Source organism: Bufo bufo, chromosome 1 (assembly GCF_905171765.1).
Source record: "Bufo bufo chromosome 1, aBufBuf1.1, whole genome shotgun sequence".
NCBI lineage: Eukaryota > Metazoa > Chordata > Amphibia > Anura > Bufonidae > Bufo > Bufo bufo.
Window position 1 is genome coordinate 326,618,105 of NC_053389.1, and position 21,268 is coordinate 326,639,372.

Genomic DNA, 21,268 nt, shown 5'->3' on the forward strand with positions numbered 1-21,268 from the left:
CTGGGTCAAAAAAAATGTGAAAAAAAGTGGAAAAAATTTAAAAATCAAAAAACACATTTATCACTGATTAAAAATGGAAAAAATAAAATTCCCTACACATTTTTGGTATCGCCGCGTCCGTAACGACCTGATCTATAAAACGGTCATGTTACTTGCCCCGCACGGTGAACGCCATAAAAAAAAAAAAAAACTATTAGGAAATTGAAATTTTGCCCACCTTACTTCCCAAAAAAGGTGATATAAGTGATCAAAAAAGTCGCATGTATGCCAAAATAGTACTAATCAAACCGTCATCTCATCCCGCAAAAATCATACCCTACCCAAGATAATCGCCCAAAAACTGAAAAAACTATGGCTCTCAGACTATGGAAACAATAAAACATGACTTTTTTTGTTTCAAAAATGAAATCATTGTGTAAAACTTAAATAAATAAAAAAAAGTATACATATTAGGTATCGCCGCGACCGTATCGACTGGCTTTATAAAAATATCACATGACCTAACCCCTCAGGTGACCACCGTAAAAAAATAAAAATAAAAACGGTGTAAAAAAGTGTAATAGCAAGCGATTAAAAAGTCATGTGCACCCCAAAATAGTGCCAATCAAACCGTCATATCATCCCGCAAAAATGAGACCCTACTTAAGATAATCGCCCAAAAACTGAAAAAACTATGGCTCTTAGACTATGGAGACACTAAAACATTTTTTTTGTTTTAAAAATGAAATCATTGTGTAAAACTTGCATAAATAAAAAAAATTGTATACATATTAGGTATCACCGCGTCCGTGACAACCTGCTCTATAAAATTACCACATGATCTAACCTGTCAGATGAATGTTGTAAATAACAAAAAAAAAACGTGCCAAAAAATCTATTTCTTGTTACCTTGCCGCACAAAAAAGTGTAATATAGAGCAACCAAAAATCATATGTATTCTAAACTAGTACCAATAAAACTGCCACCCTATCCCGTAGTTTCTAAAATGGGGTCACTTTTTTGGAGTTTCTACTCTGGGGGTGTATCAGGGGGGCTTCAAATGGGACATGGTGTCAAAAAAACCAGTCCAGCAAAATCTGCCTTCCAAAAACCGTATGGCATTCCTTTCCTTCTGCGCCCTGCCGTGTGCCCGTACAGCGGTTTACGACCATATATGGGGTGTTTCTGTAAACTACAGAATCATGGCCATAAATTATGAGTTTTGTTTGGCTGTTAACCCTTGCTTTGTAATTGGAAAAAAATATTAAAATGGAAAATCTGCCAAAAAAGTGAAATTTTGAAATTGTATCTCTATTTTCCATTAAATCTTGTGCAACACCTAAAGGATTAACAAAGTTTGTAAAATCAGTTTTGAATACCTTGAGGGGTGTAGTTTCTTAGATGGGGTCACTTTTATGGAGTTTCTACTCTAGGGGTGCATCGGGGGGCTTCAAATGGGACATGGTGTCAAAAAACCAGTCCAGCAAAATCTGGCTTCCAAAAACCATACGGCGCACCTTTCACTCTACGCCCTGCTGTGTGGCCGTACAGCAGTTTACGGCCACATATGGGGTGTTTCTGTAATCTACAGAATCAGGGCCATAAATATTGAGTTTGGTTTGGCTGTTAACCCTTGCTTTGTAACTGGAAAAAAAAGATTAAAATTGAAAATCTGCCAAAAAAGTGAAATTTTGAAATTGTATCTCTATTTTCCATTAAATCTTGTGCAACACCTAAAGGGTTAACAAAGTTTGTAAAATCAGTTTTGAATACCTTGAGGGGTGTAGTTTATAGAATGGGGTCATTTTTGGGCGGTTTCTATTATGTAAGCCTCACAAAGTGACTTCAGACCTGTAGTGGTCCCTAAAAATTAAGTTTTTGTAAATTTCTGAAAAATTTCAAGATTTGCTTCTAAACTTCTAAGCCTTGTAACATCCCCAAAAAATAAAATATCATTCCCAAAATGCTACAAACATGAAGTAGACATATGGGGAATGTAAAGTCATCACAATTTTTGGGGGTATTACTATGTATTACAGAAGTAGAGAAACTGAAACTTTGAAATTTGCAAATTTTTTAAAAATTTTGGTAAATATGGTATTTTTTTATGTAAAAAAATTTACTTTTTTGACCCAATTTTAGCAGTGTCATGAAGTACAATATGTTCCGAAAAAACAATCTCAGAACGGCCTGGGTAAGTCAAAGCGTTTTAAAGTTATCAGCACTTAAAGTGACACTGGTCAGATTTGCAAAAAATGGCCAAGTCCTTAAGGTGAAATAGGGCTGAGTCCTTAAGGGGTTAAACAAACACTCGTTTGGGCAAAAAAAAATTGTTGGCAGCCTTTGATGCATATGTCATTGTGAGATACACCCTTAATACATTTGGGTTAGATTGAGAGATTTGAAATACCGCCATTTGATGCACCAATATTGAATTCAGGCGTACAGTGGGTCAGGTCGTTTGAGATACACCCTGTATATACAGGGCTAATATTATTTCAATAATAAAACACAGATTTTGGGGCAAAATACACAATATTTCAGGCCTTGCAGCATAAGCACGTTAGAAATTCCTGGGTTATATACTGCTGCCATATTGAGTTATTAAACAAACAACCGTTTGGGCAAAAAAAGTTTATTTTATTTACAAATTCAGGCCATGTGAGATACACCCTCTACATACAGTGGTTTCATTCAGGCATTTGAAATACAGCCATTTTGTGCAAAGAAATCTTTAATTCAGGCCTACACTGGTTCAGGCCGTGTGAGATACACCCTCTACATACAGGGGTTTGATTCAGGTATTTGAAATACAGCCATTTTGGGCAAAGAAATCTTTAATTGAGGCCTAGTCTGGTTCAGGCCGTGTGACATACACCCTTTACATACTGTCGTTCTATTCTACTATTAATTAAACATCCATTTAGGGCAAGATACTAAATTCGAGAAATATGAGGAGAGCGTCAAATAAGGGACGTGGCCCAGGTCGTGGTGCTGCTGGTGGAGCTCCTGTTGCAGAGAGAGGATGTGGTCGATCTGTGCCAGCTACACACTCAAGTGAAACCCCTTCCTCAGGTGCGAGTAGGCATCAGAACCTGCAGCGGTATTTGGTTGGGCTCTACGAATGGTGAGGCCTGAACAAGTACAGGCGATAGTAGATTGGGATGCTGACAGTTCCTTCACATTGTCTCCCACCCAGTCTCCTGCTGAAAGACCACAGTTGGCACCTGCAGCCGATGTCCATCAATCTTTCACCTCACCCCCTTGCAAATCAGCCAAGCAGTCTGAGCCCCAAGTGATGCAGCAGTCTCTTCTGGTTTTTGATGACTGTTAGCAGGGTTTCCCAAAGCCCACCACCTAGCCCTGCCCCAGAAGTGGAAGAGATTGAGTGCACCGATGCCCAACCATTTATCTTTCAAGATGAGTACATAGGAGGACCATCGCAGCACGTCTCAGATGATGACGAAACACAGGTGCCAACTGCTGGGGCTTTCAAAAGTATGCATACCGACAAGGAAGGCAGGGGTGAAGACTGGGTGGAAGATGATGTGGAGGACGATGAGGTCCTCGACCTCACATGGAATCAAGGTCATGCGAGTGACCTATGTAGTTCGGAGGAAGAGGTGGTGGTCGAACAGAGCCACCAGCACAGCAGAAAAGGGAGCAGGGTGCAAAAGCGGAGCGGCCGTCCTCTAGACAGTATGCCTGCTACTGCCCACCGCAGCAAGGGACCGAGCACACCAAAGCCAGCTCCAAGGAGTTCCCTGGCATGGCAGTTCTTCAGACAATGTGCTGACGACAAGACACGAGTGGTTTGCACGCTGTGCAATCAGAGCCTGAAGCGAGGCATAAACGTTCTCAACCTGAGCACAACCTGCATGACCAGGCATTTAAGTGAAAAGCACGAGCTGCAGTGGAGTAGACAACGCAAAAACCAAGAAAGTTCTCTGGCTCCTCCTGCTTCCTCTTCTGCTGCAGTCTCGGCCTCTTCATCCACCTCTGGAGTGACAGTGCCACCTGCCACCCCGCAAACAGATGATCTTCCAGCAACACCAACACCTAGGTCACAAAGCATCTCCACAATGTCTCACGGAAGCATTCAGCTCTCCATCTCCCAAAAGCTGGAGAGGAAGAGCAAGTACCCCCCTACCCACCCACAATCCCTAGCCCTGAATGCCAGCATTTCTAAATTACTGGCCTTTGAAATGCTGTCATTCCGTCGGGTGGAGACGGATAGTTTAAAAGGCCTTATGGCGGTGGCTGTCCCACAGTACGTTGTGCCCAGCCGCCACTACTTTTCAAGGCTTAGCCATCCCATCCCTGCACAACCAAGTAGGGGACAAAATCAGGTGTGCACTGTGCAACGCCATCTGTGGCAAGGTGCACCTGACTACGGATACGTGGACCCGTAAGCACGGTCAGGGCCTTTATATCTCCATAACAGCACACTGGGTAAATGCAGTGGTGGCTGGGCCTGAGGCGGATAGCAGTTTGGCAAATGTCCTTCCACCACCGAGGATTGCAGGGCGCTTCAGTTTCCTCCTGTTGCTTCCTCCACCTACTCTGCTTCCTCATCCTCTACCAGCTCCTCATCCGGTCAACGTAACACCTACACCACCAACTTCAGCACAGCCAGGGGTAAACGACAGCAGGCAGTTTTAAAACTTATCTGTTTGGGGGACACACCCCACACCACGCAGGAGCTCTGGACGGGCCTTGAACAACAGACCGATGAGTGGTTTGTGCCAGTCAGCCTCAAGTCCAGCCTGTTGGTATGCGATAATGGGCGAAATATCGTAGCAGCTCTGGGACTAGCCGGTTTGACGCACATCCCTTGCCTGGCACATGTGCTGAATTTGGTGGTTCAGAGATTCCTTAAAATTAAACCGATATGTCAGAGCTGCTGCATAAAGTGCGGGCCGTCTGTGCGCGCTTTCGGCGTTCTCACCCTGCTGCTGCTCGCCTGTCAGCGTTGCAGCGTAACTTCGGCCTTCCTGCTCACCGCCTCATATGCGACGTGCCCACAAGGTGGAACTCCACCTTGCACATGCTGGCCAGACTGTGCGAGCAGCAGCAGGCAATAGTGGAGTTTCAGCTGCAGCACGCACGGGTGAGTCGCTCGGCGGAACAGCACCACTTTAGCACCAATGACTGGGCCTACATGTGAGACCTGTGTTCCTTGTTGCGCTGTTTCGAGTACTCCACCAACATGGCCAGTGCCGATAACGCCGTTCTCAGCGTTACTATCCCACTTCTATGCCTCCTTGAAAAAACGCTTCTGGGGATGATGGAAGAGGATGTGGCACAGGAGGAGGAGGAGGAAGAGGGATCATTTCGTAGGGTTTCCGGCCAGTCATTCCCAAGTGGCTCCGAAGGTGGGTTCCTGCACCCACAAACCCAAGGTACACAATTATCCAGCCAGGGCACAGTTCTGGAGGATGACGAGGTGGAGGATGAGGAGGAGGAGGAGGAGAAGGAACCATGTTCACAGCAGGGTGGCACCCAGACCAGCTCATGGCCATCACTGGTGCGTGGATGGGGGGATACAGAGGACACAGACGATACACCTTCCACAGAGGACAGCTTTTCGTTGCCTCTGGGCAGCCTGGCACACATGAGCGATTACATGCTGCAGTGTCTCCACAACGACCGCCAAGTTGCCCACATTCTAACTTGTGCTGATTACTGGGTGGCCACGCTGCTGGATCCCTATTACAAGGAGAACGTAACGTCCTTAATTCCCTCACTGGAGCATGATCGTAAGATGCGCGAGTACAAGCGCACGATGGTAGACGCGCTGCTGGTGGCATTCCCACCTGACAGCGGGGGCACAGTGGAAGCACAAGGCGAAGGCAGAGAACGAGGAAGAGGTCGCCAACGCAGCTGGGGCACCGCCAGCACCTCAGAAGGCAGGGTTAGCATGGCCGAAATGTGGAAAAGCTTTTTCAGCTCGCCACAACAACCAGCACCACCAGCTGATATGGAACGTCTTAGCAGGAGGCAGCATTTCACCAACATGGTGGAGCAGTATTTGTGCACAAGCCTACACGTACTGAATGACGGGTCTGCCCCCTTCAACTTCTAGGTCTCCAAATTAGACACATCGCCTGAGCTTGCTCTTTACACCTTGGAGGTGCTGGGCTGCCCTGCAGTCAGTGTATTATCTGAACGTGTGTTTAGCACGGCAGGGGGCGTCATCACAGACATGCGCAGCCGCTTGTCCACAGCCAATGTGGACAAGCTCATGTTCATTAAAATGAACCAGGCATGGATCCCTCAGGACTTTTTCCGTACCTTGTGCAGAATAGACATGTATACCGGCACTAAGCAGCCATTGTTATACTGCAGCGCAATTGCTCACTCTTGTATTTTGGATATTTCACACTCTTTTAGAGTGTACCCTAATTTTTTAAAATTAAATTAAAACCAAAAACCTGTGTTGGCTACCTCGACCTCCTCCACTGCCGCTTCCACCTACACCGCAACTTACACCGCCTCCTCCAACTCCTACTCCATATGGAACTCCAACTTATAAATCAAATTTTTTTTATTTATTTGTACGTATTTTATTTTATATCATTTCACTACTTTGTCATTTACATTTTCGGGTGAAATTCATAAATTTTTGGGTGTATAGTACCACTGCTATATCTAGTAGGCCGGTAAAAATAAAAATAAAATAAAAAATGTCATTTACATTTTCGGGTGAAATTCACCAATTTTTGGGTGTGTAGTACCACTGCTATATCTAGTAGGCCGGTTAAAAAAATAAAATAATTGTCAGTTACTAGAGTTGAGCGAACACCTAGCTGTTCGGGGAGTTCGGCCGAACTTTAAAAAAAAGTTCGGGTTCGAGACCCGAACTTGATCCGAACTTGGACCCTATCCCCAACCCCATTAAAGTCAATGGGGACCCGAACTTCACTTTATTATTTTCCGTTATAACATGGTTATAACGGAAAATAATAGTATTAGCTTTTTCAGATCTGAGTTTTCACGATCGTGAAATCTCAGATCCGACAGTATATTCTAACACAGAGGCGTTCCCATGGTGATGGTGACGCTTCAAGTTAGAATATACTAAGAACTGTGTACATAACTGCCCCCTGCTACCTGGCAGCACCCGATCTTTTACAGGGGGCTGTGATCCGCACAATTAACCCTTTAGGTGCCGCACCTGAGGGGTTAATTGTGCAGATCACAGCCCCCTGTAAGAGATCGGGTGCTGCCAGGCAGCAGGGGCCAGACCCCCCTCCCTCCCCAGTATTAAAATCATTGGTGGCCAGTGCGGCCCCCCCACACCCCCCTATTAAAATCATTGGTGGTTAGTGCAGCCCCCCCCCCTCAATTAAAATAATTGGTGTCCAGTGCGGTCTCCCCTCTCCCCCCAACTCCTAATTAAAATCATTGGTGACATTGGCCACAGGTTAACAACCCCCCTACCCCCCATCATTGGTGGCAGCGGAGCAGCAGTTCCGATCGGAGTCCCAGTTTAATCGCTGGGGCTCTGATCAGTTACCATGGCAGCCAGGACGCTACTGCAGTCCTGGCTGCCATGGTTACTTAGCACTTTTAGCAGCATTATACTTACGTGCGCTGTCTGTGGCTGGCCGGGCGCTCCTCCTACTGGTAAGTGACAGGTCTGTGCTATAAGCAATGCGCCGCACAGACCTTTCACTTACCAGTAGGAGGAGCGCCGGCCGGCCACAGACAGAGCACGTAAGTATAATGCTGCTAAAAGTGCTAAGTAACCATGGCAGCCAGGACTGCAGTAGCGTCCTGGCTGCCATGGTAACCGATCGGAGCCCCAGCAATTTTTATCTTGAATATCGTCACTACGAGAATTTGCAAAGATGTAGGATATAGTGCTATATATTCATAATCGTGAATATTCTAGATTTTCTTTCATCAGTAACCTCCCTTCTTGCTTGTGGGGCAATGAGAAGGCTGCAATATATTTGTCTGAGCTTAGCAATATCCCTAGCAACCAATAGGAAATTTGCCTACCCCTTTACTATATAAGAAACTCCCCAGCAGCCATTTTCTGCAGTTTTTTTTTGCAGTTCTGAGAGAGAGCAGTGGAATTGCTGTGCTCTGTGCTTTCATCTCAATTAGTGATGTGCGAACATTCTTGTCCGAATACCTGTTCGGCTCGAGCATTGCTATGCTTGGCACTTGGCGGTACTTGGCCGAGTACCACATGTGCTCGATCACCATGCTAGAGTCTTCTCCCTGCACGTTTTGTGGCTGCTAAGCAGCCAATAAATGTGCAGGTAAGTACTGCCATCACTGTAATGCCAGTAGCCATGTTGGCTACTGGCATTACAGTGATTGGCTGGCCGGCACGCGTCATTGGGTGCTATATAGCACCCAATGACACAGGTTCGGCTCATTGCGATTTAGGGAGAGCTGCGCTTAGTAAGGGACAGATAGTGTAGGGAGATTGTGATCGCAATATATTCCAGTGAATAACGTTTCAAGGACCCAAAAGTCCTTTTAAGGACTATTGTATGTGGTGGCAGCAATTTAATTGTGCAAAGTAGTACTCAATTTATTTATTTTTTATACTTTGCGAAATAGCGATTCTTTTGCTATATATAAGGTGTCTGCAGTGACTTGTGACATCTGTGCAGCAATACCTTATGTGTGTCAGGGGCACAGATAGGAAGAATATTTGTGAAAACAATATTTTTTTTCCCATAATCTATCCACATTTTTGCTGTCAACGGTGTAATACTTATATTGTGTGATCTGCGCTTGAATACCTTGTGTGGTTGTCAGGCCCAGATATAGGAAAAAATATATAATACAGAAAACTATAATCTATCCACATTTTTGCTGTCAATGGTGTAATCCGTGAATTGTGTGATCTGCGCTTCAATACCTTGTGTGGTTGTCAGGCCCGGATATAGGGAAAAAAGTTATAATACAGAAAACAGTATTTTTTTTTTCCCATAAACTATCCATATTTTTGCTGTCAACGGTGTAATCCGTGAATTGCGTGATCTGTGCTTCAACACCTTGTGTGGTTGTCAGGCCCAGATATAGTGAAAAATTATAAATATAAACAGTGTCTGCACTGCAGATTCCAATAATCTGGGCCTCAAATAGTGTCCATATTCTGTCGTGTTCTGTGACATATACTGTCTTGCATCCGAAAACTGTGTCTTTAGCGTACAGTATAAAAATCTGCGCCACATCTAGTGACAAAACCATTTGTTCACGACGTGGATGATGATGAGACACAGTTGTCAGTCACTGAGGTTGTGGTTAGGTCAAGTCAGGAGGATGAGCAGAGTGAGGAAGTGGAAGAGGAGGTGGTTGATGATGAGGTCACTGACCCAACAAGGGAAGGTGAAAAGCCAAGCAAGGACAGCAGTACAGAGGGGGAGGGATCCGCAGCACCACAACAGGCTGGAAGAGGCAGTGAGGTTGCAAAAGGGAGAAGTCGGCCCACAACAAACGGGCCCGCAACAGTTACACAGAGCACCCCCATGCGTAAATCTACCTTGCCAAGGGGTAGGTGTTCCGCAGTATGGCGCTTTTATGAGGAAAGTGCATGACAAAGAGTGGTAGTTTTCAACCTGTGCCGTACCAAAATGAGCCGGGGCGTGAACACTAGCAACCTCACCACCACCAGCATGATCCGCCACATGGCATCCAAGCACCCTAACAAGTGGACCGAATGCCTGGGTCCACAATCTGGGTCTGCGGGTCACACCACTGCCTCCTCTTCCACTGTGTTACACACTGATGGCCAATCCCCTGTCGAAGGCGCAGGCCCGTATGCCCCTCGCCCTGCACCTGGACCTTCGCATGAACCATCAGCAACAACATCCACTTTCCTGTCCCAGAGCAGCATCCAAATGTCCATAACACAGTCATTTGAACTCAAGCACAAATACCCACCCACTCACCCACAGGCCATAGCACTAAATGGCAACTTTCGAAATTACTGGCATTTGAAAACTTGCCTTTTAGGCTTGTGGACACTGAGGCCTTCCGCAGCCTGATGTCGGTGGCCGTCCCTCGGTAAGCAGTCCCCAGCCGCAACTATTTTTCACGGTGTGCCAAGCCTGCCTTACACCAGCATGTGTCCCAGAACATCACCCGTGCCCTGACCAACGCAGTTACTGGGAAGGTCCACTTAATCACGGAACCATGGATAAGTACTGGTGGCCAGGGACGCTACATTTCCCTGACGGCACACTGGGTGAATGTTGTGGAGGCTGGGAGTGAGTCATACCCTGGCATGGCACAGGTGCTACCCACGCCCAGGATTGCGGGCCCTATGTCCATCAGGGTCTCCGCCAGCAGCTATGTTACTGGCTCCAACCCCCACTTCTCCTCCACTTCCACCTCCAGCAGCAGTCAGCCATCAGTCGCTAGCTGGAAGCAGTATTTGTGGGTAAGGGTTAACAGGCCGTGCTGAAGTTGATCTGCCTAGGGGACAAACAGCACACCACCCCAGAGCTATGGCAGGGTATAAGGGACCAGACCGAGCTGTGGCTCTCGCCAGTCAACCTACAACCAGGCATGGTTGTGTCTGACAATGGCCTTAACTTGGTGGCGGCTTTGGAGCTCGGCAACCCGACACACATCTCATGCCTAGCCCACGTCTTAAACTTAGTGGTTCAGCGGTTTATCAAAACCTACCCCAATTTTCCAGAACTACTAGTAAAGGCGTGTGCCCATTTCCGCAAGTCGTCCACAGCTTCAGCCGGTAGAGTCCGTATTTCCTTTGGCAACCGAAGAAGGGAGACAAGGGGGACACCCCGCCAGCAAACTCACCCTGAAGCACGGCCTAGTGGTAAAAGTAGGAAAAAGTTTTGGAAGATGGTGAAGGAATACATAGCAGACCATGTCAGCATCCTAAATGATCTCTTTGTGCCTTACAGCTACTGGGTGTCAAAGCTGGACACGTGGCAAGAACTTGCACTCTACGCCTTGGAATGCTGGGCTGCCCTGCCACCAGCGTTTTTTCTGAGCTTGTATTTAGTGCTGCTGGTGGCATTATAACAGATAAGCATATCCGCTTGTCCACTGGCAATGCTGACAGGTTGACTCAGATAGAAATGAACAAGGCCTGGATTGCCTCTGACTTCTCAACTCCACCAGAGGACAACTGCGCAGATGATGATCATAAAAGCAATTTCAATCTATCATTTATATTGACTATCTACTGTAGTGTATTCCCATGCACCTTTTCCACCACAAAAAATAGAATATATGGTTGAATCTTGTTTTCTCCTCCTCCACCACCTCCTCCTCCTCCAGATTGTATATATTCCCTCCACTAAATTTTTTTTAATAGGGGTCAGCTCAACTGCAGGCCCTCAACTCAAATTATTTTAAAGGGTCAGCTCACCTGAAGGTCCTCACATATAATGTTTTAGAGCGTCAGCTCACCTGCAGGCACTCACATATAATGCTTTACAGCATCAGCTCACCAGCAGGCACTCTCATTTAATGTTTTAAAGCGTCAGCTGACCAGCAAGCACTCGCATAAAATGTTTTAGAGCGTCAGCTCGCCAGCAAGCCCTCGCCTACAAGCTCACCTACAGGCCCTCGCATATAATGTTTTAGAGCGTCAGCTCACCTTCTGATGACGACAGCGAAGTAGTGCCTGTTGATACTCTGGCACACATGGCTGACTTCAGGTTAGGCTGCCTTTCCCGTGATCCGCACGGTATATGCATTTTAGAGAACACGGAATATTGGTTGTTAACCTTTCTCGACCCCCGCTACAAAGGACAAGCAAAACGGTGCTATACCAGAAGGTCCTTGTTGAACAATTGCTCCAAAGTTTATAGGGCAGACATCAAAATGGATCGTCGCCATCACGGGGACGTGCGATCGCCTAGAAGTTTTCTAGAGTCAACAAAGCAGCAGCAGGCCCTCACCTACAAGTCCATTCTCAGTAGCCAAGAGTCTAGTCAACACAATCCTCACCATGATGGCACACTGGGTGAACGTTTTGGGGGCTGGGAGCAAGTTGGCTGCTGGCACTAGACTTGCCCTCCAATAGATCCTTGTTAACGGAAAGTGTACTCATTCCAATAACAGGGCCACTTAGGAGTGCTGTATTGTTATTTATCATCACTACCTCCCCTAGTCGGGAGTGGGTAATTGCCGCGCGCCTGCTGCCTTCCCTGGAATCTTGTACTTTAATAACTTGACCCACCCTCTCTGGGTGGTTCACAATTAGGAAAAAAAAGTGGCAAGGCAACAACAGCCAATCAGATTTCAGCCATTGACCTCCCTTGGATGTGGTATCCCTTTCTCAGGCTCCATCTTCGGCATCGAACCCTGATTACCCGTTACCCGTGATCACCATGGTAGGCGCAGAAAAGAACATCGAAAGTTGATAGGGCAGACATCCAAATGGATTGTCACCGTCACAGGGACGTGCAATCACCCAGAGGTTATCTAGAGTCACCAATGCGGCAGCAGGCCCTCACCCCTAAGGTTTTTTTTATAGTCAGATCAGCAGGCCCTTGCTCCAAATGTTTTTGAGTCACCAGCAGGCCATCAATCATAATTTTTCAAGGGTGTGCATGATGCCCTCCTTTTTGTGTAACAAAGGGTGTTTTGGAGTGCTGGTTCCTTGTAATTTTTGGCAGCCCTTTCACTTACTGCATAGGCTTTATGAGTGTAGGAGTCCCACTACCTGAACAATTGTACCACAATGTGAATGAGGCCCTCCTTTATGCGATATACAGGCTGTTTCAAAGTGCCTCTTGCTTGTAATTTTTTGCAGTACTTGCACTTTATATACAATTGAATATACTGGAAAGAATGTTTCCCAACAATTTTTCCTGTAAAATTGATTTTTGGGGGGTTTTGTGCGTATTTTTGTCAGTCTGTAAAAGTGGCGTAAAAAACTCGCAGAACATGGTTCCCAGCAGCGACCTGGGAATCCAAGATGCATCCAGACATTATCCCCTTGCTGTTCGAGATCCATTTCGGTGGTGTTTCTTTCACTTTCTGACCTTTTCCAATGGACCAGGCAACCTCCCCTCTTCAGAGCAGGTGGTGCTTGGTTGTCTCCCATTGACTTCCATTATATTCGGGTGCTCGGCCGAGCATACGAATATAGGAATGTGTTTGGGCCGAAGACCCGAATACTTTGGTGCTCGATCATCACTAATCTGGATCCCAATCCTTATCCAATTACATTAGATAATTAGCTCATATATATATATATATATTCCATGAAAAATTAACGCAGCACTCTTCTTGTAAAAAAAATGCAGTGTCTTTATTCACACATGTGACACAAAATAGGCAACGTTTCAATCCCCTTCCGGGATCCTTCTCAAGCCAAGTGCCTTCCGGGATCCTTCTCAAGCCAAGAGAAGGATCCCGGAAGGGGATTGAAACGTTGCCTATTTTGTGTCACATGTGTGAATAAAAACACTGCGGTTTTTTTACAAGAAGAGTGCTGCGTTGATTTTTCATGGATATACATGCCTGATGTCAAGGGTGAGACGCGTGCACCTGATAAACAATGAAAGAGAGTGCTGCCGGAATTTATATACTATATACATATATATATATATATTACAGATAGTTAGTAGAAGATAGTCAGTGTAGGTTAGATAGTGATATACTGTAGCTGTAGGTTCCAGTGCAGGGTGTTAGGTAGTGTGATAGAAATGAATGTTTCTCTGCTGTCCATATATACATGCTACAGACATAGTGCTGTGATGTCACAACAATATTTAGTGCACCAATCAGTAATATATACTCAGACCTGATAAAATGTGAAGTTGCATGTATTGCACAAAAAATATGCGCATCATTAGTGCCGATTTGACTGGAATAATGACTGGAGATCATGAATTCTAAAATTCGCTAATTTATTGCGAATATAATGCGAAAAATTTGCAAAATATCGCAAAAACAAATATTGCCTATGCGGCTCATCACTAATCATTAGTGGCAGAATGATCTATTCCATTGCATATGGCACTGGTGAATGGAAATCCAGGTTGATCAACACCTAATTCATCATTATGAAGGTTAGTGTCTCAACATTTTGGGAGGAAAGGTAAGTTTTCTTGAGGTTAATTTTGCCCCCTGCCACACTGAACACCCGCTCTGATGCCTCACTACTGGCTGGGCAGGAAAGCATGCCCACTGCAAACTCAGCCAGTTGCAGACGCAATTCATGTTTGCATGCCCATTAGTCCAGGGGATCTTGGATCATGGGTGACAGGGTGTAGTCCATGTATGCCACCACCTGCTAGTTGATATTCTAAAGCATGGTCTGCTACTGATGCTGGGTGGTTTCTTCAGTAGGCAGGTAAAGAAAACTGCTCATCATAGACTCCAGACTGAAGTTGCTGCATATGGAGCTGGTGCTGCCACTGGCCGAAAGGCCCAAGGACTGGGCCACCTTCTGCTCAATGTGCATATTCAGGGCTGGTACAGCTTTTATTGAAAAGTAAAGTCGGCTTGGGATTTTCCACCTTGGTTGGGCACAATCCATCAGTTCTCTGAAATGTGCAGAGTCAACTACTTGGAAAGAGAGGGACTGTAGTATCAGCAACTTGGCCAGATGCATGTTCAGCTTCTGCACCGTTGGATGAGTACATGCATAATGTCATCTTTTTGCAATTGCCTTGGTGATCGATTGCTGTCGAAACAAGTGAAGAGCAGTAGGAGAAGGAGGAGCATCAGAAGCAATAGACGACATTGAAGTTGATGGAAAAGAACGACAGCTTCCTTCTGCTGACGTTGTCGAACCCTGACTGCTGGAGAGGGGGTGCAGGCCGGTGGGAGATGTAGCGGTTGCTACATAAGGCTGTAACACTAAACGAGTGGCACGGTTTTCCCACGCCACTTTATGGTGATGCTCCATATGTTGAAGCATGCCCGTCATGCTAACATTAGCACCTTGGCCACGCTTCACCTTCTTCCCACATATCCTACATGCCACCACACTAATGTCCCCCAGTAACATGGTTATAACGGAAAATAACGGAATCCATAAGACAGAAGTCAACACGGAAGCCTTTAAGAGGCATTCCGTTTGATCCGTCTTAATAGAAGTCTATTTGCAATCATAACGGATCTGTCTGGTTCCCGTTATGCAAGACGGAAAGCAAAGTCCTGTCGACAGGACTTTTTTTTCCGTTCTGAATAACGGAAAAGGGACGAATCCGTTATGATTCCTATAGACGTCTATTATGACGGAAAGCAAAACGGAATGCCTTTTAAAGGCTTCCATTTTGCATTCCATCATAATACAAGTCTATGGGCAGCATAACGGATGTGTCCTGTTTCCTTTATGCAGGACTGTACTCCTGCATAATGGAAACCAGGAAGGATCCGTTCTTCTGCCAATAGACTTGTATTATGAAGGATCAAAACGGAATGCCTCTTAAAGGCTTCCGTTTTGACTTCCGTCTTATGGATTCCGTTATTTTCTGTTATAACCATGTTATAGGGTCACTGTGGCTGGCTTCTCTTGTTATAGGGTCACTCTGGCTGGCTGCTCTTGTTATAGGGTCACTGTGGCTGTCTTCTCTTGTTATAGGGTAACTGTGGCTGGCTTCTCTTGTTATAGGGTCACTGTGGCTGGCTTCTCTTGTTATAGGGTCACTGTGGCTATCTTCACTGGTTATGGGGTCACTGTGGCATGCTGCACTGGTTATGGGGTCACTGTGGCTAGCTGCACTGCTTTTCCTTCTATTCCTAGAACTGCAGCCACACCCAGAGCACACTGCAGTGCTGCGAGCACCCGGCCATTGTCTGCGGCCTGCGGGGATGGACAAGGTGATGAGGGGGCCCTCTGCTAATCACAGCCTTCTCTGTACCCCGTATGTTCCTGGGGCAGGTGCCCTTGTAACAACCAATCAGATTAATGCTTATTTCTGAGTAAGTGATGTTCAAAGACTGAGAAAAGAGCTGTGGTTGGTTGAAATAGCTCCTTATAGTAACCAATCAGATAACTGCTTACTATAGTGACGTTGACGCGCCTCCGCCCGCGTACAGGACCAGTCCGGGCCGGGCCCCTCCTTATGTTATGTGCACGGCTGCGGCAGGTTCCCATTCTGGCCGGACCCTCGGACCACGTCCGAAGTGCCTGACAAGTCAGTCCGCCCCTGCCAGTAACAGCTGAAGATGGTGGGTGAAGGAAGGAGCACTTGGCATCAGATGTGTGGCATCAGGCCGGTGGCAGAATCAGAATAGTAGCTGAAGCAGGTAGCCAGAAGAAACCGATCTCTTTTGTCAAAGTGTTGGTGTGGCCCCATGGATGATCTAGTCTGATGCATCAGGCATCCGTGGGTGGAAATCCTGGCTGATCCACTCCTAATTCATCTTGACATGGGCCAGTCTCTCCACATTTTGGGTGGACAGGCAAATGCTTCTTGGGGTAACGACAGCCCCCTACGGCACTAAACACCTGCTCTGATGCCATACTACTGGCCAGGCAGGACAGCTTTTCCAGGGCAAACATTGCCAGTTACGGCCACAAATCTAGCTGGCTGCCCAGTAGTCCAGCGGATCTTCAATTTGGGGTGGCAGGGTGCTGTCCAAGTATGCCACCACCTGCTGGTTAAGGTCCTGCTCTAGGTCTAGCTGCTGCTGCTGGTGAGTAGTTTCTTCACTAGGCAGGTGAAGAAAGCTGCTCATCAGCAACTCTAAACTCACGTAGCTGATGATGGAGCTGGAACTGCTCCTCCCCCCCCCCCCCCCCATGCTGCCACAGCAGCCATAGCAGAGGAACGTGAGTGCAGTGGCCAACTGACTACATAGTTCAGTTTGTCCTCCCTCTCAGCAGGAGGAAAAAAAAGCCCCTATTTCAGACCAGTAGCGAGGGTCCAACAAGGTGGAGAGCCAGATGTCATCCCTCTGCCGAATAGTGACAATTCGGCTGTCACTACGCAAGTGAGCATGCATCGGGCCATTTGTGCAAATGACTCGGAGGGACTTCCTGCCTCCATCTCCACTTCATACAGACTCGGTGTGTCTGGGTCCTCTGCCTCGTCTTCCTCATCACCCTGTAGCTCCTCTGGCTGCTCCTGCTCCTCTTCTACTGTCACCCGTGTAGAAAAAAAAAACACCCATTTTGCTACACATTGCTTGTGCTCCTCCTCCAGTTCAGCCCCCACATGGCTCATGTGGCCGTGAGATCTAGGCGCCACGTCTTCAGTCCCTTGACCAGCATCTGTTCCAGTTCATGAAGCAGTGGAATGACGTTGTTCTTCCCGTAGTCCTGGCAACTGACAAATAACGTGGCCCCCTTAAAGGGCCTGAGAAAACGGTAGGTGTCACGCATGATCTGCCACTGACTGACACCAAAGTGTCACGGAACCATGAACCAGACGTACAACAAGAGATAAGCGAAAATAAGAAGGCTTTATTGAAAATAAAGCTGTAAAGCAAAAGTCCAAACGGATGGTGAAACCGAGCAGAGTCTTTGCGAAGCCAGAGGTCAGGAACCAGAAGGGTAGTCAGACGAAGCCAGGATCAGGAACCAGCAGGGTAATCAGACGAAGCCAGGATCAGGAACCAGCAGGGTAGTCAGACGAAGCCAGGATCAGGAACCAGAAGCAGCAGCAGTCTTAGAAGCATGTGAACACAAGAGGACCAAGCAAGGAACTGAAGCCACAGACCTCCTATATATATGAGCTAGGCATCCAGCTCCTCCCAGTGGGAAGGAGGAGCCGCAGGGTGGAAGGCTACAAGAAACCCAGAAACCAAGATGGCCGCCAGCACATGTCAAACGAAGGAGAACAGCAAGAAGGTAAGACCATGACAGTACCTCCCCCTCAAGGGCCCCTCCTCCGCGGAGCACAAAACGGTTTCTGAGGGAAGCGCGCGTGGAAGGCTCGGAGCAAGGCAGGAGCATGGACATCTGCGGAGGGAACCCAGGAACGCTCCTCTGGACCATAACCACGCCAATGGACCAAAAACTGCAACCGACCGCGGACCAGGCGTGAGTCCAGGATATTGCTCACCTCATGTTCCTCACGATTGCCCACTTGGACCGGACGAGGCCGAGGAACCGAGGAAGTGAAACGATTACACACCAGTGGCTTCAACAGGGAGACATGAAACACGTTGGAGATCCGCATGCCAGGAGGAAGCGCAAGGGCATAGGCTACCGGGTTTACCCTGCGAAGCACTCGGAAGGGACCAACAAAGCGAGGCGCCAGCTTGGGAGTGGGCACTCGAAGGTTGAGGTTGCGGGTGGACAACCATACACGGTCTCCGACCTGGTAGGAAGGAGCAGGCGCTCGTCTGCGATCAGCCTGGGGTCTCTGGCGCTGCGCAGAGACCTCAAGGGACTTCTGGATCTGTACCCAAGAAGCACGTAGGACGGAAAGGTGATCCTCCACAGCCGGAATATCCTGGGGAGAGAATACCTCCGGTAACACGGCAGGTTGGAACCCATAATTGGCCATGAAGGGAGACGTCCCAGAGGAAGAGTTCACCGCCGTGTTCCTGGCAAACTCAGCCCAAGGCAGGAGGTCAACCCAATTGTCTTGGTGATCGGAGACATAGCAACGAAGGAATTGCTCCAAGGCCTGATTGGATCGTTCTGCGGCCCCATTGGACTGAGGGTGGTAGGCCGAGGAGAAGGAGAGATGAATCCCCAACTGGGAGCAAAAGGCGCGCCAGAACCTGGACACAAACTGACTCCCCCGATCCGACACAATCTCCTTGGGCAAACCGTGCAACCGGAAGACCTCCCTGGCAAAAATCGTGGCCAACTCTTGTGCAGAGGGTAACTTCTTGAGAGGAACACAGTGGCACATTTTGGAAAACCGATCCACAATCATGAGAATGACCGTATGGCCTCGGGATGCAGGGAGGTCCACAATGAAATCCATCCCCAGGTGTGACCATGGGCGCTCCCCGGTGGCTATGGGTTGCAGAAGGCCCAACGGAAGGTGCCGAGGGGATTTACTCTGGGCACAAACGGAGCATGCCGCTACATATGCGGCGATGTCGGAACGTAGGGAAGGCCACCAGAACAGACGTGAAACAGCCCAGGACAGCTGATTCTTTCCAGGATGCCCCGCGGTCTTGGAGTTATGGTAGGTTCGCAACAACCGAGTGCGCAACTCCTCAGGCACAAAACATCTGCCGTTGGGTCTCCCAGAGGGAGCACCAGATTGAGCCGCCAAAATCTGCTCACCCAGGGGAGAGGTCAGGCTGGTGCGAATGGCGGCCAGGATCTGATTCGGAGGTATGACCGAAGTCGGAATCGACTCCTCCCTGGACAGCTCGGAGTACTGCCGTGATAAGGCATCCGCCCTGATGTTCTTGGAACCGGGTAGGTAGGAGACCACGTAATTAAAACGTGACAAGAACAGAGCCCATCTGGCCTGACGTGGTGTCAATCTCTTGGCCTCAGAAAGGTAGGTCAGATTCTTGTGGTCCGTCAGGATGAGGACCGGAACCACCGAACCCTCGAGCAAGTGCCTCCATTCTTTAAGGGCCTGCACGATGGCCAATAACTCCCTGTCACCAATCTGATAGTTGCACTCCGCGGAAGACAGTTTCCGGGAGTAAAACCCACAAGGAAGCAGAGGACCCTCTGGTGTTCTACGCTGAGACAGAAGGGCGCCTACTCCCGTCTCAGACGCGTCCACCTCGAGGACAAAGGGCAACCCAGGGTTGGGATGCGACAGAATCGGAGCCGACACAAAGGCGGACTTTAGGGCCTCAAAAGCTCGGATGGCCTCGAGCGGCCAGACCTGGGAATTACTGCCCTTCCTGGTCAGATCCGTGAGAGGCTTGGCCAGCATGGAAAAGTCCCTGATGAACTTCCGATAAAAAAGCGCTGCAGGGAACGAAGACCACTGGGCTGGGGCCACTGTAAGACAGCCGAAACCTTCTCAGGATCCATGGAGAACCCCTCAGCGGAAATGATGTAACCTAAGAAGGTTACCTGGGATCGGTGAAATTCGCATTTCTCAAGCTTACCGAACAGCTTGTTCTCTCGTAACCGTTGCAACACTCGTCTGACATCCAGAATGTGGGCCTCCATGGATTCAGAATATACCAAGATGTCATCCAAATAGACCACCACACACTGCTGCAACAGGTCACGGAAAACATCGTTGATGAATTCCTGAAAGACTGCAGGCGCATTGCACAACCCAAAGGGCATAACCAAGGATTCGTAATGACCGGTCCTGGTGTTAAACGCGGTCTTCCACTCATCGCCCGCCTTGATCCTTACCAGGTTATATGCCGCCCTCAGGTCGAGTTTGGTAAAGACCGTGGCCCCTTTAAGGCGATCGAACAGCTCGGAAATCAAGGGTATCGGGTAAGCGTTCTTGATCGTGATGCGATTGAGACCCCTGTAATCGATGCAAGGCCTCAACTCACCGCCCTTCTTTTTCACAAAGAAAAATCCAGCACCTGCCGGGGACGAAGATTTGCGAATGTGTCCGCGTGAAAGCGCCTCCCTCACATACTCCTCCATGGCCTCATTCTCCGCTACCGACAGTGGATAGACTTTGCCACGAGGAGGAACGGCACCAGATTGTAACTCTATGGCACAATCGTATGGGCGGTGCGGAGGTAGGGCAACCGCGCGCACCTTATCGAATACATCCCGGTACTCCTCGTATTCAGGAGGCAACAGAGAGTCCGAGGAAGTACACAGCAACTTGACAGACCCATGGATGCAACTAGCCCCACACTGCGGTGACCACGAGAGGATCTCGACCGATCTCCAATCGAAAGTCGGATTATGCTTCTGGAGCCAGGGGTACCCCAAGACCACCGAGTAGTGTGGAGACGAAATAACCTGGAGGCAGACCGACTCTCTGTGAACGGCACCAATGGCTATCCCCACTGGAAGGGTCTCATGAGTCACGTGTGGCGGCAGAAGGGGTCTGCCGTCTATCGCCTCAAGAGCCAGTGGGGAACCTCGAGCCTGCAGAGGAATGGAATTGGCGGCAGCGAACACACTATCAATGAACAAACCACCAGCACCAGAGTCCACCAACGCCTGGGTCGTCACCGAGCCCCCGACCCAGGAGAGGACAACAGTGATCAGTGGTTTGTCAACACGGGAAACCGGGGACGAGGAGACTCCACCCAAGATCTGCCCCCGACAGGATCTCAGGTACGAGCGTTTTCCCGGACGGTTCGGACATGCCAACCGAAAATGCCCATAGAGACCACAGTACATGCATCGGCCCTCGCGTCTCCGGAGTGCCCTCTCCCCCTCGGACAGGCGAGCAAACCCCAGCTGCATGGGTTCACCCCCAGACAAGTCATCCCCAGGAGGCGTGGGAGGAGAGGGAGGCACAGG

General features: G+C 48.2%; 1 protein-coding gene across 6 annotated transcripts in view; it reads left to right on the forward strand.

The window, feature by feature from the left end:
• The window catches only part of GABRG2 (gamma-aminobutyric acid type A receptor subunit gamma2), a 288,951-nt gene that overhangs the window by 203,799 nt on the left and 63,884 nt on the right, over window positions 1–21,268 (forward strand). The window contains exon 6 of one of the 6 annotated variants that reach the window (XM_040442036.1): window positions 13,417–13,420. The exons of the other annotated variants lie outside the window; for them this stretch is intronic. Within the exon in view, the coding sequence (XP_040297970.1) occupies window positions 13,417–13,420 (4 nt within the window). The remainder of the gene's footprint in view (window positions 1–13,416; window positions 13,421–21,268) is intronic. 6 annotated transcript variants of the gene reach the window in all.